This window comes from Aedes aegypti, chromosome 2 (genome assembly GCF_002204515.2).
Source record: "Aedes aegypti strain LVP_AGWG chromosome 2, AaegL5.0 Primary Assembly, whole genome shotgun sequence".
In the NCBI taxonomy this organism is placed as follows: domain Eukaryota; kingdom Metazoa; phylum Arthropoda; class Insecta; order Diptera; family Culicidae; genus Aedes; species Aedes aegypti.
The window spans coordinates 435,998,508-436,012,897 of NC_035108.1; the positions used below are offsets into that span (position 1 = coordinate 435,998,508).

General features: G+C 38.1%; 1 protein-coding gene across 5 annotated transcripts in view; it reads left to right on the top strand.

Moving 5' to 3' along the window:
• The window catches only part of LOC5567000 (lachesin), a 115,852-nt gene that overhangs the window by 93,434 nt on the left and 8,028 nt on the right, over positions 1–14,390 (top strand). For all 5 annotated transcript variants that reach the window (XM_021847814.1, XM_001651364.2, XM_021847815.1 and 2 more), the window contains exons 3-7: positions 4,724–4,821; positions 5,238–5,445; positions 12,922–13,083; positions 13,387–13,515; positions 13,593–13,733. In XM_021847814.1, coding sequence (XP_021703506.1) covers positions 4,724–4,821; positions 5,238–5,445; positions 12,922–13,083; positions 13,387–13,515; positions 13,593–13,733 — 738 coding nt within the window. The remainder of the gene's footprint in view (positions 1–4,723; positions 4,822–5,237; positions 5,446–12,921; positions 13,084–13,386; positions 13,516–13,592; positions 13,734–14,390) is intronic.

A 14,390-nucleotide genomic window follows, 5' to 3' on the forward strand; every position in this document is an offset into this window, starting at 1 on the left:
ATGTCTTATTTTTTATAGAAAAGCACATTTTTCTTGTGTATTCCTGACACAGACATCATTGCGCGATATCTTAGCCACTTTCGTCATTCAAAGGGAAACGCCCCTTTCGGTCTTCTTCTTACTTCTCTTTATTATCTCGTGTTCAGTCGAAGCCAACCAAACTCGACTTCACGCGCGCATCAGTCAATCGTTGACCAGCAACCGGAGAAGGACTCATATCGGAATAAAATTTACACGTTCGTCGCTGCTGCTGCTGTTTATTCCCAAGCTAAAAGCTGCGGGTTCCGTGTAATTGCTCATCATGGCCCTTGGCATCCAGCTAGCCCATCGAATTCGTGGAGAATGCGTCCAGAAACCTTGATAATTACCGTCGGAGGAGTGAGCAAACCATCGAATACAAGGATGGACAAGAGAGCACAAAATTACCGACCGCATTTTAATTTAATCGTTTTCGGTGATCTTTTGGTGTGTTTCTGTCTAACAATGGAATGAAAACCCAGTTTGATCGACGGTGACTACCACCAACCGTCCTTTTCAGGACGACAATTTCATTTTAAAAGAGTTGTGAGAATTTTCCACCGTGAAGAGCGACATTACTGATGATTGAATGTGATTGATTCAGATTTTGGTCAGTCATTTGCACGCAACCATAAATGGGAAATAAATTTCCCATTGTGCGCGCGCGGGGCAATCCTCGACAGTGTGTGCATGAGTCGGATAAATTGCGAACGGCACTTGAATGAAGAATTCCTCCCGGTTTGTTTCGCATTTAGAGATGATCGCATAATGCCGTTGTCGCCGTCGCTACCTAAATGATACTAGAGCGATCAGTATCAACTCGTCGAACACAGAGCTAAACTAATAACAAACAGCTTTGTTGACGTTTCGATTTGGTAAGACATTGTCGAACGAATGGAAATACGCACACAGAAAAGACTGCGAAAATGCTACCGCCGCCCGACCCGAACGACGGGAACCTATGTTAAACTTTGTTTGCCATTTATCTCCGTTGAAAACTAATCATCCGAAACTATAATTGATAACTAAATAAATTATTGAATCAATTGTGGCCCTGAAAAGGGCAGTTGTTTGAAATTGTGCTTCAATGCAATTTCAGCACGTTCGCCACGGATACGACGAGTATCGAAAGGCTTCGGAACCCACTTAAGCAATCAATCTTAGTGGATCATGCGTGGGCCTTCAAGCGGAATATTTGTTTGTTGAGAAAAAGTTATCGCTCATGCTTCTTCTTCCATCGACCGGTTGAAGAGTTAATCGAACCAACCAAATAATAACACAAAATGTTCATAATAGGTCAACAATGGCATGCAACAAATAGTGTGAAAATTGATTAGAAGAGCACTTATTTTCGACCTACAAGAATTCTGTGCCAATTTTCGGATTTTCATACAAAGTAGGCCAAAACCGTATCGAAAATCGGTCGAAAGTTAGTGTTGGGTCGAAAATTGGTGCTGTTCTCTCAGAAATCTTTCATAAGTTCGTGACGGTCTCAAGCCAGGAAATAGAAGATACTAATGTTATCCAACGTCACTTTGGCGGTCGTATCTCGGAAACAACCTCCTACTTTTTAAGTTCCATCACGCCAAAGGCAGCAATTCTCTCAAGAGGGTTGACTTGAGGAATGAGCTGCAGCGCTTAGGCAATCATCGATTAGTGACGCTTTGAGACGAACTGCGTGAAATACTGGATCATAGCGGCCAAGCCTGCATATTGATGAGTATCAATGTACAGAGCCTAAATGCTCAATGGATATTGCTACAGACCAAAGCACTGGACCGATTCTATCGATTCTAACGATCGAAGCACCCGAGCTATCAAACATCTAATCTACTGGAGGAGTTTGGCGAACTACAGCTGGAGCCAGAAACCGATCACCCAACCAAGCAACACAAGGAAGCAACGACCAAAAAACAAATTCAATCATCTGGCATTATTCCTGGAACACCAAACAATGGTTCTCGGAACCACAGAACGACAAATGGTTCTTTTCAGGACTACCAAAATGAGTCCAAAAAGAGTATACTTCTGAAAACTTCATCCGATCAATAACAACACAAAACTAGTACACTTACAAATTCATACACTTGACAAATCAAATTATTAATCATCGTAGTTCTACGTCATCCCCGCGGTAATGTAATAGACATTACCCACCCCAATTTTTTTAAAACAAAAATCATGTTACAATGATAAGCTTCATATTGCAAAGCGAGATTGTAAGAAATCAACAAAAGAGCAGCTCTGTATTGGCATTACACACATGATGTGTTGGTTGAAACGCTTGATTTTGTGTGAATCGTTCACAATTTTGTGTTACTATGGAATACTGTTAAATTATGGAATACTGCAACAGTAATTTACCAGAATATTCTCAAATTCATAGAATGTTCTGGAATTTTCGAAATGTTCCACAGCTGAAGAAACACTACAACAGGATTAGGGCTAAAATTATTCCAGATTAGAACATTACAACAGCACTAAGGCCACGTGCTCAATAGAGTATGATCAGAGCATAAATTTAGACGATTTGGCGGTCTTTAGTATCATGCGTGTCAATCTCGGGTCACGTTAATACAATTATAACCATTATCCTCTACTTTTAACATTACACCTCCACTGGGACGGAGTACCGTAAAATCGGGTGTAATTGATCAGAAGGGTGAAATTGATCATCGTATCACTCGATTTTATTTATTCCAAATGGAGCACAAATATCAATGTAACCTGCATTATATGAACGTTGTTTGTCATAACTATTGTCGAATTGTGTGTTGTGAAGTTTTTTGCGTTGAAGAATGTTTATTAGACAGTTTCGCAAAAATCAAAATTTCTGGGATTCAACCAGTCACCCCCAAGTTCTAGTTGCAATACTAAAACAAACTACAGTCATCTCTCCCTTACTCGATATTGAAGGGACCATCGAGTTAGGGAGGTATCGAGTTACAGAACATAAATTCAATGCAACTGCGATCCAAGGGACCATCGAGTTGGCCATGAAAACCATCTTTTACTATGGTTCTCTAACTCGATATCGAGATACGGAATATCGAGTAAGGGAGAGTTATCTGTACCAGACAAATTTTCATCCAATTTGGAGAAGATTAGGAGGTGCCTCAAGTCAAAATTGTGTTTTTTGGCTATTTTTTACATTCAAAAAATTCTACCGAGAATTTGGAAAAATTAAAATCAAAATAAATACCACTGGTTGAACGTATTATTAGTACTTTACAACTTTTGAGAACACTGTATGCCGATGGTTTGACCTCATAAAATTGATTTCTGTTCATTAAAGTACCTGTAAAACATACATTTCTCTACAGTTTTTGTTCTACGAGATTCTTAACCTCATGCCTAATCGTAAAAGTTCAATCGTAGTATCATTCCTTTGTCATTTCTGAACATTATTGTAGTACATCATTTTTGTCTCCGATCTGATCCTCTAGATCAGTAGTCGAGAAGCTTGACCTCGGGGCTATATCACATATGTAAATGCTTGGCATCAAATGCGAATTTTGTTTGAAACACGACTGCGTTGATGACATTTGCTAGATGTTTTCTTCAATCATCATCCATCATTGAAAAAGCAAAGCTACTATGTTCAATTTTGTAACATGTCAGCAATTGCGCCATTTGGCAGCAGCTCTAAATGCAGGGGAATGAGGAATGTCGTATTTCCGACGATTTTTTACAATTTATCTGTAATTCGGAGACAAAAATGATCTACTACAATAATGTTCAGAAATAACAAAGCAATGATACTACGATTGAACTTTTACGATTAGGCACGAGGTTAAGAATCTCGTAGAACAAAAACTGTAGAGAAATGTATGTTTTACAGGTACTTTAATGAACAGAAATCAATTTTATGAGGTCAAAACCATCTCTAATCGGCATACAGTGTTCTCAAAAGTTGTTAAGTACTAATAATACGTTCAACTAGTGGTATTCATTCTGATTTTCATTTTTCCAAATTCTTGTTAGAATTTTTTTAATGGAAAAAATAGCCATAATACACAAATTCGACTTGAGGCACCTACTAATCTTCTCCAAATTGGATGAAAATTTGTCTGGTAGTTTTTTTTAGTATTGCAACTAGGACTTGGGAGTGACTGGTTAAATCCCAGAAATTTTGATTTTTGTGAAACTGTCTAATGTTTATAACTATGAAAATAATGTAAAACTTAAAAATCATGTACGGTGCAGTATTGACATTGATATAAAAATATATAAGTAATTTTTGTAGTTGAATGCAGCAAACATTGCTGAATAATCAGAGATTTTGTTAGGGTTTTTTCAGCCGTCAAACTTCTAAGAAACAAAATTAACAAAACTTTCTGAAATGATTGGCATTTTTTTTTCTAATTTTACTCAGTATAAAAGTCAAGCTGCACTGTTTTTAATCCATTCTTGCCTAAATTTCTTCCAATTATTTTACCAGAGTTTACTCTAGAAACTCCAGCAAACACTCCGGCGGGGCCTTTTGGATTCGAAGGGAGGTTATGGTATCTCTGTAATCCTAATAACTTTGAGTTTGCGAAGTGGATTTTGAAAGCAATATATTCTAGAAGAACCAACGAAATTTAAAATTAATACTTCATTCTAATCACTTATTTTTTCCCATCTAATTGACGTTTTATTCTTTTCCCTTTCATTTCCGTTCAACCACAACTGCAACTGCAATTGCCATCGCCAATTGCACCAGTCGGCCCCAAGTTCAGTGCGCCCGTTTCTAATGTGACGGTTCCGGTCGGCCGGGAAGGCGTGATGACGTGCACGGTACAGGATTTACACAAATACAAGGTAATTTTCCGCACAATTACACTTCTCGACTTAAACGCAACCATTTGCACACGCGGTACGATTTATCAAATCATTCCACCGTGGGCCAGATCGCAAAATTGGGAGGAAAACATATTTTTACTATGAGGATGATTTTTAAGGCAAGCTTATCTTCGACTAAATCGTTGCATATGATAAGAACAATATTTTGACATTATGGCGCATAATATGTAAATATGTTTTCAACCTCTTCAAGTTATTTTTGAATGTTCTAGAAAGTACCACGGCCTTGTCAATGATTCAGAGTAGGGTAGTCTATGAAAAAGTTATATTTTGAACATAACTTTATTCTCGTTATTTAAAATTCATCTTCATGGTAACAATATTTCTTTCCTCCTAATTTTGCGACCTGACCTAATGTGCACTCCTCACTACAGGTCGCGTGGCTCCGAGTGGACACCCAAACGATTCTGACAATCGACACGCTGATCATCACCAAGAGCGAACGGGTTGCCGTAACTCACACCGAACAGCGCATCTGGCAGTTGCGCATCAAGGACATCAAAGAGTCCGACAAGGGTTGGTACATGTGCCAGATCAACACCGACCCGATGAAGAGCCAAATGGGATATCTAAACGTTGTAGGTGAGTATATCTAAGTTGGGCCCTGATGTCGAATACGTAAGGCGTTTTTGTCACCCTCGGCCGTAAACCCGTCCACACCATCAACGGTCAGGTCAAGCCAAACATTCAAAGCAGAGAACTCCGAAGTGGAGGCATATTATTACTACAAATTGCTTTAATCACTGACTCGCGTGCCTGCAGATAGGATAATAATTTACCTTTAACTGCCACGTGGCGGAGGAGGTCTGGTTACTGGAAAGTTGGCCGACAGCTCCAATTCCCCGTTACGTACGTTCCTTCTAAAGGAGTACCTAAGGTTAAGTAACATTGGCGTAGGAGTTGGGGTCGGCTCTAGGGTTTTCCCTACACGCTACAAAATCAACTTTCAAGCACTTCCAGGAATATATTGAATTTTGTCATAATTTATTCCGTTAAATATTTTTTCTGTACTTCTGTGAATATTACTAGACACAGCTTCCGGACTCTTTCAAAGATCCTCTTCTTTTTTTTACGACATTACGTCCTGAATGGGACAGAAGCCTGCTTCTCAGCTTAGTGTTTAATGAGCACTTACACATTTATTAACTAAGAGCTTTCCTTGCCAAAGCTGTAATTTTTCGCATTCGTATATCGTGAGTGCGATGATAGAGCCCAAGGAAGTCAAGGAAATTTCCATTACATAAAGATCTCGGACTAACCGGGAATCGAACCCTGACACCTTCAGCATGGCTTTGTTTTGTAGCCACGGACTCTAATTACTCGGCTAAGGAAGACCCCTTTGATATACGATGCTTGGTTTGCTGAGTTTCTACAACAAAATATTTTTAATTTGCCTAGAGGAAAAACTCTTGAAAACGAACGGAACTTCATGTGCAATTCCTGGTGGAATCTATTAAAATAATATTGTCGCGGAGTAACTGCAGGAAGTATTTGATGATATTAAATTTTCTGTAATAATTTCTGCTAACTTCGTGAAGTTCTCCGACATCATAACAAGCTGGCCCCCCAACCCCACTCTTGAAAAAGTCCTAGCTTCGCCAATGCTGATTCAGCAAAATTGACATCGAGGAGTAAAATTTGCTGTTAGAGAACTGCTTTGAGGGGAATTAGTGGCGACAGAATGCGTGGGTGGTGTTAAAATTTTAATCATAACCATTTACATTTGTAGCTTTAGGTCTTCACTACAAGCAGTGGTGTTGTGACGGCAGGTTAATCGGTACACACTCATTTAGTTTAGATTAGAGACTCATTTTAGAAGTGTTTCAACACACATTCTTCCACAGATTGTGACTGTCGCAACGTTCTTAATTTACAGTGTACGGAAGGAATTTCCACCGTGGTAACCACAGCAATGGTTACTCACGCTTATATCAGCAGCAATCCTTCTACCACTCTTTTCACACCCTTACTATTCGGTTCTTGAGAAGGAATGAGGTTTGTGCTTGAAATGGGAGCATGCCAACGGCGCGCCGGTCGGGGTTTCTGGTGCGAAAAACATCAGAAAGGTTAGCGACGTAAATAAACCATTAGTGCCTTGGGTTGGTTTCCGCCCGTTGACACCTACATATGTAGTAGTGGTGGTGTTTTGGGTAACCAAAAATAAATGTCACATCACACGTGATTTGATGCCTGTTTAGCTGCAGAAATGGGGAGGGTTAAACTTTCGTACCAAGTGAGCAGATTTATCGACGCATGACCACCAAATTGGAACACGTGACGTGCCGACTTCTGTCGAGTGACCTATGAAAATATTCATTTGATAACTATTTGTTGTCACTATTTTTCCTCTAATAAGACCGATAGTGTAATGATAGTACGTACTGGATTAGACTGATGCAAATTTTGAAATTTTTGCTCCCCTATGCTCAAACGGTGTCAATTATGAGGAAAATCATTTTCTCAAAATATGAAGTGATTTGGAAGAAATTCAGATGAGCGCACGACATTTGAAGTTTATATGGAAATTAGTATGGAAAATGCAAACCATTTGTGTTCCTCTAACTGCTTGTCATAATATTTTATGGAAAAATGAACAAGCTCATCGCATGTGGAATCTTTCCAGCTACAACTTTGCCGAGGATTATATTTTGATGTGACGTAAGGATAATTTGTTACATATTATTTATTGCTGTGTGCGTTTAAAATGCAAATCTCAAATGCGGGACTGGGAATGGTAATAGTAGTCGGCTTGAGTTTTGCGAAAATCACGTGGCTCAGTAGTTCAAAATCGTGATTCTTATCAAGTAGCCTATGTTGGGTACATGAATTTTGTAAATCAGTAATGTCATTGAAGGCTGTAAATACGGGAAATGCAGCGGGAAATAGAACATTTTTCTACAGCAGTTTTGGGTTGCCCTTAGCAACGTGTGTTCTGCTATTTTCAAGGCATTTTGCTTACAGCAGCAATAGGCGTGAAATTCGCTGGCTTCGCGGACTGTGATTTGCTAAGCTTGCATACTGTAGTGTGATTCTCAGAACTTTTCCCAGCTCTGAGGAAGAAGACCAATTGCGGTGAGATTTTCTAGACTACTCCGATGTCGACGAAAATTTCTGTTCAGTTGATTTGACCTTCAGACTGAAAACATTGCATCGAATCAAAGATAATTAAAAGGAAAAAGATGATCGACTCTTTATATTGCCATATATTTTGCCGGCGACACGTTATTCAAGTAACACTACTGCCATCTGTTGAGTCAAAAGCGCGTAAACATTAACAACATTGGACAACTAAGACCGTCCGCCAACGAGAACTCATAGAAAGTTCAGAGAGGATTTGGAATTATATGAACAAATTTTTGCTCTGTGTATCTACACTTGTTGAATCCAAGCAGAGATTGACAAAAACGATATTCCCTAATACATTTTTTTTTGATCCCCTATGAAGTTGGCTAACACTTTTGGCCTTAACCCAAAATTGCAACTTCCAAGAATCGCGTGGATCAAATATCTGGGTAAGAAAACATAAAGGACCTCGCTATTTATTTATCAATCAAAGAGCTTATTATGAATTTATGAAATAAAAATTAGAAAAAAAATCTTCGGTGTGATAAGAAGAAATCGCTGTAGGGGAAAGTGGGGCAGTTTGACCACCTTAAGGAAAAATCGATAATAGTGCTGAAAACATTATGGAATCTTCGGATTTTTGAATGATTCCCAACAATTTTTAGATGAATACATTAGATCCGCATCATTTCTGTTATCTTATAAAGTTCACGAATGAATGAATGATTTGTCAAAATTTGTTATTTTTTGAGTCGATTTTGTACCGATGGGATGATATGAGCAGTGCACCCTATTTTTGGTGGTAAATGAAATGATGAAATTCGAAAGAGCCATTCGGGGCAATATGGGCAGTTTTTTCGAACATCATTTATTTCTTTTTCTTTAAGTTTAAAACACTGACTTAATATACCTATTGCTTCATTTCCTTATCAGCTTTGGGGTTGCATGTTATTTCAGATGAAATTTCAAAAAAATATGTAGTTTTCAAAGGGTCAAACCGCTCCGACTACCCCTAAATATGAAGAATCCCATTCAAAATCTTTTCAGGGGCCTCATAAGACTGGTATTATAGATCAAGCACTACTCCAATTAGCAATCAAGATAAGCCTTCACCAATAATCAGTATCATCAATAATCAGAGAAATCTTCTTAACGGGAACTCTTAAGTAGCGGAATTTGGGGCAAGTGTGCCACCTTAAGCAAATTGTTCTCCAACTGCCTAAAGCTTAAAAACCCACCAATTCAGCCTCATGATGTTAGTTTCACATCTTTTCATAAGTACTGTACCATTTAAAAAGAAAATAAATTCAAAAAGTATTAGTTTTGGAGCCCCTCAAATATCATCCAAAATAACCTGATTTTCAACACTATGGGGCACTTGTAATGATATTTTCTTTATTTTCTGTTAATATTGCTAACAAAGCAGAGTCTAATTGATAATTTTAAAAATATTTTTAAGTTTATCGTCATGACGGGATGCTTTATAACAAGGTTCATCACATGCAGAACTCTCTACAAGTCAATTCGAATAACTAAAATCGTTATTTTTGTCTCCATTCAATACGACATATGAATTAGTCTTTCATTACGGGGGATTTGTATAATAATTTTGATATAGTTGTAACTGGATTTGTTATATTTTAGTTTAATTTGCTGTAATTTCTGTTAGATTTTTTGTTATTTTAACTACCGGTACTAACGGTATATGATTTATAACAACTGGTGATATAAAAAATCATATCAGGGCAACACATTATGTTATAATCTTATTTCTTCCGGCTGGTCGGGATGTTATTATCGAATATTTGGAGGAAAAATCATTGTGGGAGCAAATATGTTCGCTATACATCTTCTACACTTTAGAAACCACTACTAGTGCCTCATTTTGGTTCATTATTATGATTTTGTTGATGATGTTTACATTTTTATGAATTTCACTCCAACCATTTTTGTTTACCCAAAACACCTATTGGAGCATACTTGCCCCAAAAAGTGTAGATTTCAACCAAAATGGATTTCGTATGTTAAACTCAACCTTTTTTGTTTCGTTCAAATGCCACAATTAATTACACATTTGTATTGCTTCACGATGTACAGTACGTTTGAAAAATTCGTTATTAATTTGCCTCTCACCATGCTATTAAGAAACAACGAAATCTTATAAAAAATCACTGAAATTTGATGATTTTCACAAAAGCCGATGTAAATACGTGAAAAATAGAGTAATAGAGATACGTGAGTAATAGAGTAATAGAGTAAAGTCTTTTGACCATTGTATTATGAACTATAAGGAAACATATTGTTAGGCTCAAATAAAAAATATAGTTTGTAGTCTTTATAAAAATCAGGGGTGGCACACTTGCCCAAAATTCCGCTAATCTGACAATGATTTTAAAAAAATATTTGGCAAGAAAATTGCCTTTTTTTTTTGAGAATTCTGCTAAGAATTTCAAGCAATATCATTCAAGGGTCTGTTCTAATACTCACTAAAAACCATAATAGCAATCTACTGTTAACCTTTTCAGTAATCTCTCAGGAAGTTGATCAATTATCGATTCGATATCTGTAAAGATTCTAGCAGAGATCTCATTTAAAATTGGCTATGAATCTAAATGAAAATCTAACAAGAATCTCGCCAATAACCTTGTCAAAAAACCCTAAATACCCTTCGTGTAATATTTCGAAGAGCTTAATCTATCTGTCTACCAGCAAAAGATAAACATGATGCGAGGTGATAAGTGACAAGCAGTCGAACACTTTGTGGTAAAAGTTCTAGTTTCGCCGATAGTGCTTTCAATTGAAACATTCCACTTACGAAAATTCCTCTGGAGTTCTTCAAAACATGTTCTTTTAAAGAATTCTGTTGGAGTACTTTCGGATGTCTCTTGCGGACTCTTCACAAAATCCTTCTGGAATTCTGGAAATGTTCATGGGGCTTTTCTGGAATTACTTTTTAGATTCTTCTGAATATCCTTCTAGGACTTTTCCTCTTGAGCACTTCCAAAAATCCTGCTGGAAATCTCCAAGACGTCTTCCGAGGATTCTTAAAAAAATCAGGAATTATAGGCAAATTTAATGCGACACCAGCATAGAGGTCGCTAGGTAAGAAGGGGAGAAATGTCATTGAAAATGTTTGTTTACGTCCAAAATTCATTTTTTCGACCCAAAAAATAGCTCATAATCAATTAATTATTAAACTATTTTCCATTGGCATAATCATTTTGACCCTTTATTCTTGCGATACGCATGATTTCACAAAAATTTAGCCACAAACAAAGAATCCGGAAGTTTATAACCTATGTAGCCAAACACCAATTTTCCAATTTTATCCCACAAATCGTACATGAGCACTGACCGGATCTGTACATTTTGGAAGGAAAAAAAGTTTATCATGTTTTTCAATGCTCTCTGATCGTCTACAACATAACTATTTATTTCTATTTTATTTTATTTCTTCCTATGCTGCACACGGTGCGTTCTCAACCCAACCTCTTTTATGACGGTTCTCCTACTAGCCACCAGATGTCGAAGTGATCGTTCAGCTTTGAAAATATTAGCCTATAAGTCTCCAGGGCAGCTTCCGTAAAACCTTCGGAGATTTTTTTCGGAAATGCATCTGGAATTCTTCGGTAAATCTTTTCGAATTCTTACGAAAATCCTGTTGATTTTTTTCGGAATATCGTTTGAAGATTCTTCCAGGCAACCCTCTGGAATTTGTCCGGTATTCTCTCTAGGAATCTCTCAGAAATACTGCTGAGATTCTTCAGGTTATTTTCCGATTATTCTTCCGGAATACCTCCTGACATTCTTCTACAACAGGGATTCTTATGGAAATCTTTCTGAGATGCTTCCAAAATTTTGCTTCGTCTACTTCCAGAAATTTTTCTAAAATTCTCTCGGTAATCCCTTTGAGATACTTCCATAAATTTCGTTAAAATTCTCCTGGAAATTCATAGAGAATCGTTCCGGAAATCCTACTGAAATTCTTCCAGAAATCACTCGAGGATTGGTTTCCCAGTGTGTTCTCTTAAATCCCGGATATTTCCCGGTCATTTGTTATTCCCGGGTTTTTCCCGCTTTTCCCGGATTTCCCGGATGGATGGACACCCTGCACAACATCAGGCTTTTCGGACCAACACAAAATTTGAGTAATTTTTATACATACTAAAAAATATTCATGTGCAGTTTTTTTCTTCCTTTTCTGCCATTTAGAGATGATTGGCAATATCGAACATCCCCGTTTAAGCTGCGTACCTTTTTTCAAGCGTGAATGTCATAAACGAACACCTCAACATCTGGTGGTCACTAGGAGAACGTTGCATATAAGTTGGCTTTTGACTCACCAGAGCGGCGCTATTCATGTCGCCTAGAAAAGACGGGCGTCGGTTATCTTTTTCTATCTAACCGTCTTTGACCGAATGTAATGAATAAAACCGACTATAATAAGTCCTTGTTTTGCTATAACATTGATGTGATTACTGACCAATGATGCAATCTAAGTGTTTAGAAGAAGTTAAAAGGTAACATGCGCCTGCTAATACAAAGTATCATGCCGTATATGGTTATGCAGGTTTATCACGGTGCGAGCTAACCAAGATCTACGGAAAAGATTGATTGTTAGCCGTTGAGTTACTGAATATGAACGAGCTGGGAGTATCGAAATGCCGATTCTCAAGGCACCTAATAAAGCTCTGTGAGCATATTGTGTGGATCAAGAATCATTATGAACGTGAACCGATACTGTATCTCAAGGAAACTCAAGAATGAATTTTCCAACAGTTTGGGTTCACGGTTCATCACTCCACAATATCACGCGCACTTCACAGAGTCGGATTCACGAGAAAAGTATTAGAACAAAGAACATTGCTAATCAAAAGAAGCAAAATCGATTTTTTCTGCCAGGAGCTAGAATCTTTTCACTGGGATTTACCAAACCTCGTTTTCCTTGACGAAGTTTCTTTCACTAATTCCCTGAATTTCTCATCTTTCAAACAGTTCCGCCGGACATTCTGGATCACCAAACCAGCCAGGACATGACCGTCAAGGAAGGATCCAATGTCACTCTCACCTGTGCTGCCACCGGAGTCCCGGAGCCAACTATTGTGTGGAAGCGTGTCGGCATCGAAGGAACGCTTAGCATTGTAGAACACTCAGGAGGTAAGTTAACTCATCCAAGCAATTTTGCCCCCTTGCCACGTTGACGGGCAATCACCCCCTTCCCTTAATTAGGCCTTTCGACGTTGAATTTATTAGCGGTAAACTTTATTTTTCTGGTTCTTTTGTCATCGCTTCCTTTGGGAACGTCCATAATTTATGTATCGGCAAATCTTGCCATCCATGCCACACTTTTAGTATGAAAATTTAGAAAAGTTTGTACGGATCGTCACGTTTCCCTTGACAACTCTTTCTATAAAAATAATGACGTTATTTATGGTCAACCCCTTTCCTCTTACCCAACAGCTACTACCCACGATGGGTCCGTTTTGAATATCTTCAGCATTCAGCGCCACAACGCCGGAGAGTATCATTGCGTAGCGTCCAATGGCGTCAGGCCAAGCATGAGCAAGCGAATCATGGTGACGGTCGATTGTAAGTAGATTATGCGGCGGTGACACTTTCTTTCGTAGATTGGTACTAATTATGTATCGGTTTTTATCGCCGCACAGTTGCTCCGATTGTTAAGGTACCGAGCAGGCAGTTCACTGCCGATTTGGGCCAAAGCGTTTCCCTGGAATGCTATGTGGAAGCTCATCCGGATCCGATCACCTACTGGATGAGGGGCAAAGGAGATATCATTCACTATCCAGGTATGATTAACACAAGTTGACCATTTTAGCAAATTGTAGTAGGTTAAGGAGCGTGGGCGTAGTTAGAGGGGGCAGGGGGCTGTTACTCCCCTCCCGCCCTAACCAATTAAAAAATTAACATCAACAAATAAGTAAATGGAAACAGAATTTAGTACTATACCATTTTATTCCATTGGAAAAACTAGTGATCTTTTATAGAGAGATAAGCGGAAGAAAAATGGAATGATTTGGCAACAGACCAGCAGTGCTGATTTTGCTCGGCGTCGAGAATAATTTTGTAACACGAACATGACTTCCTCATTGCTAAAAAGTGCATTTTGTTTCGTTATAGATCTTTGAGCTACATTTCCAAAGTAATAAACAGTAGAAAAAATCAGCAATTAAAAATCGCATTGACAAAATTAAAAATAAAAGGAAAATATTTCATATATTTCGCTTTATGCAAAACAACTTTTACTGAAATAATTTCAAGGGGATTACCTTACTCCTCAAGTAAAGTTCAAAACAAACATAACGCGTGTTCGTTTCGCTCACGCTTTGACAGTTCTCGCTGCTCGATTGGCTCACAATTTGACAGAAATGTTAGCTTCCGCAAATCTCTCTTATTAAGGATCACTAAGAAAAACCATAAACAATCATACAAATATTACATATCGC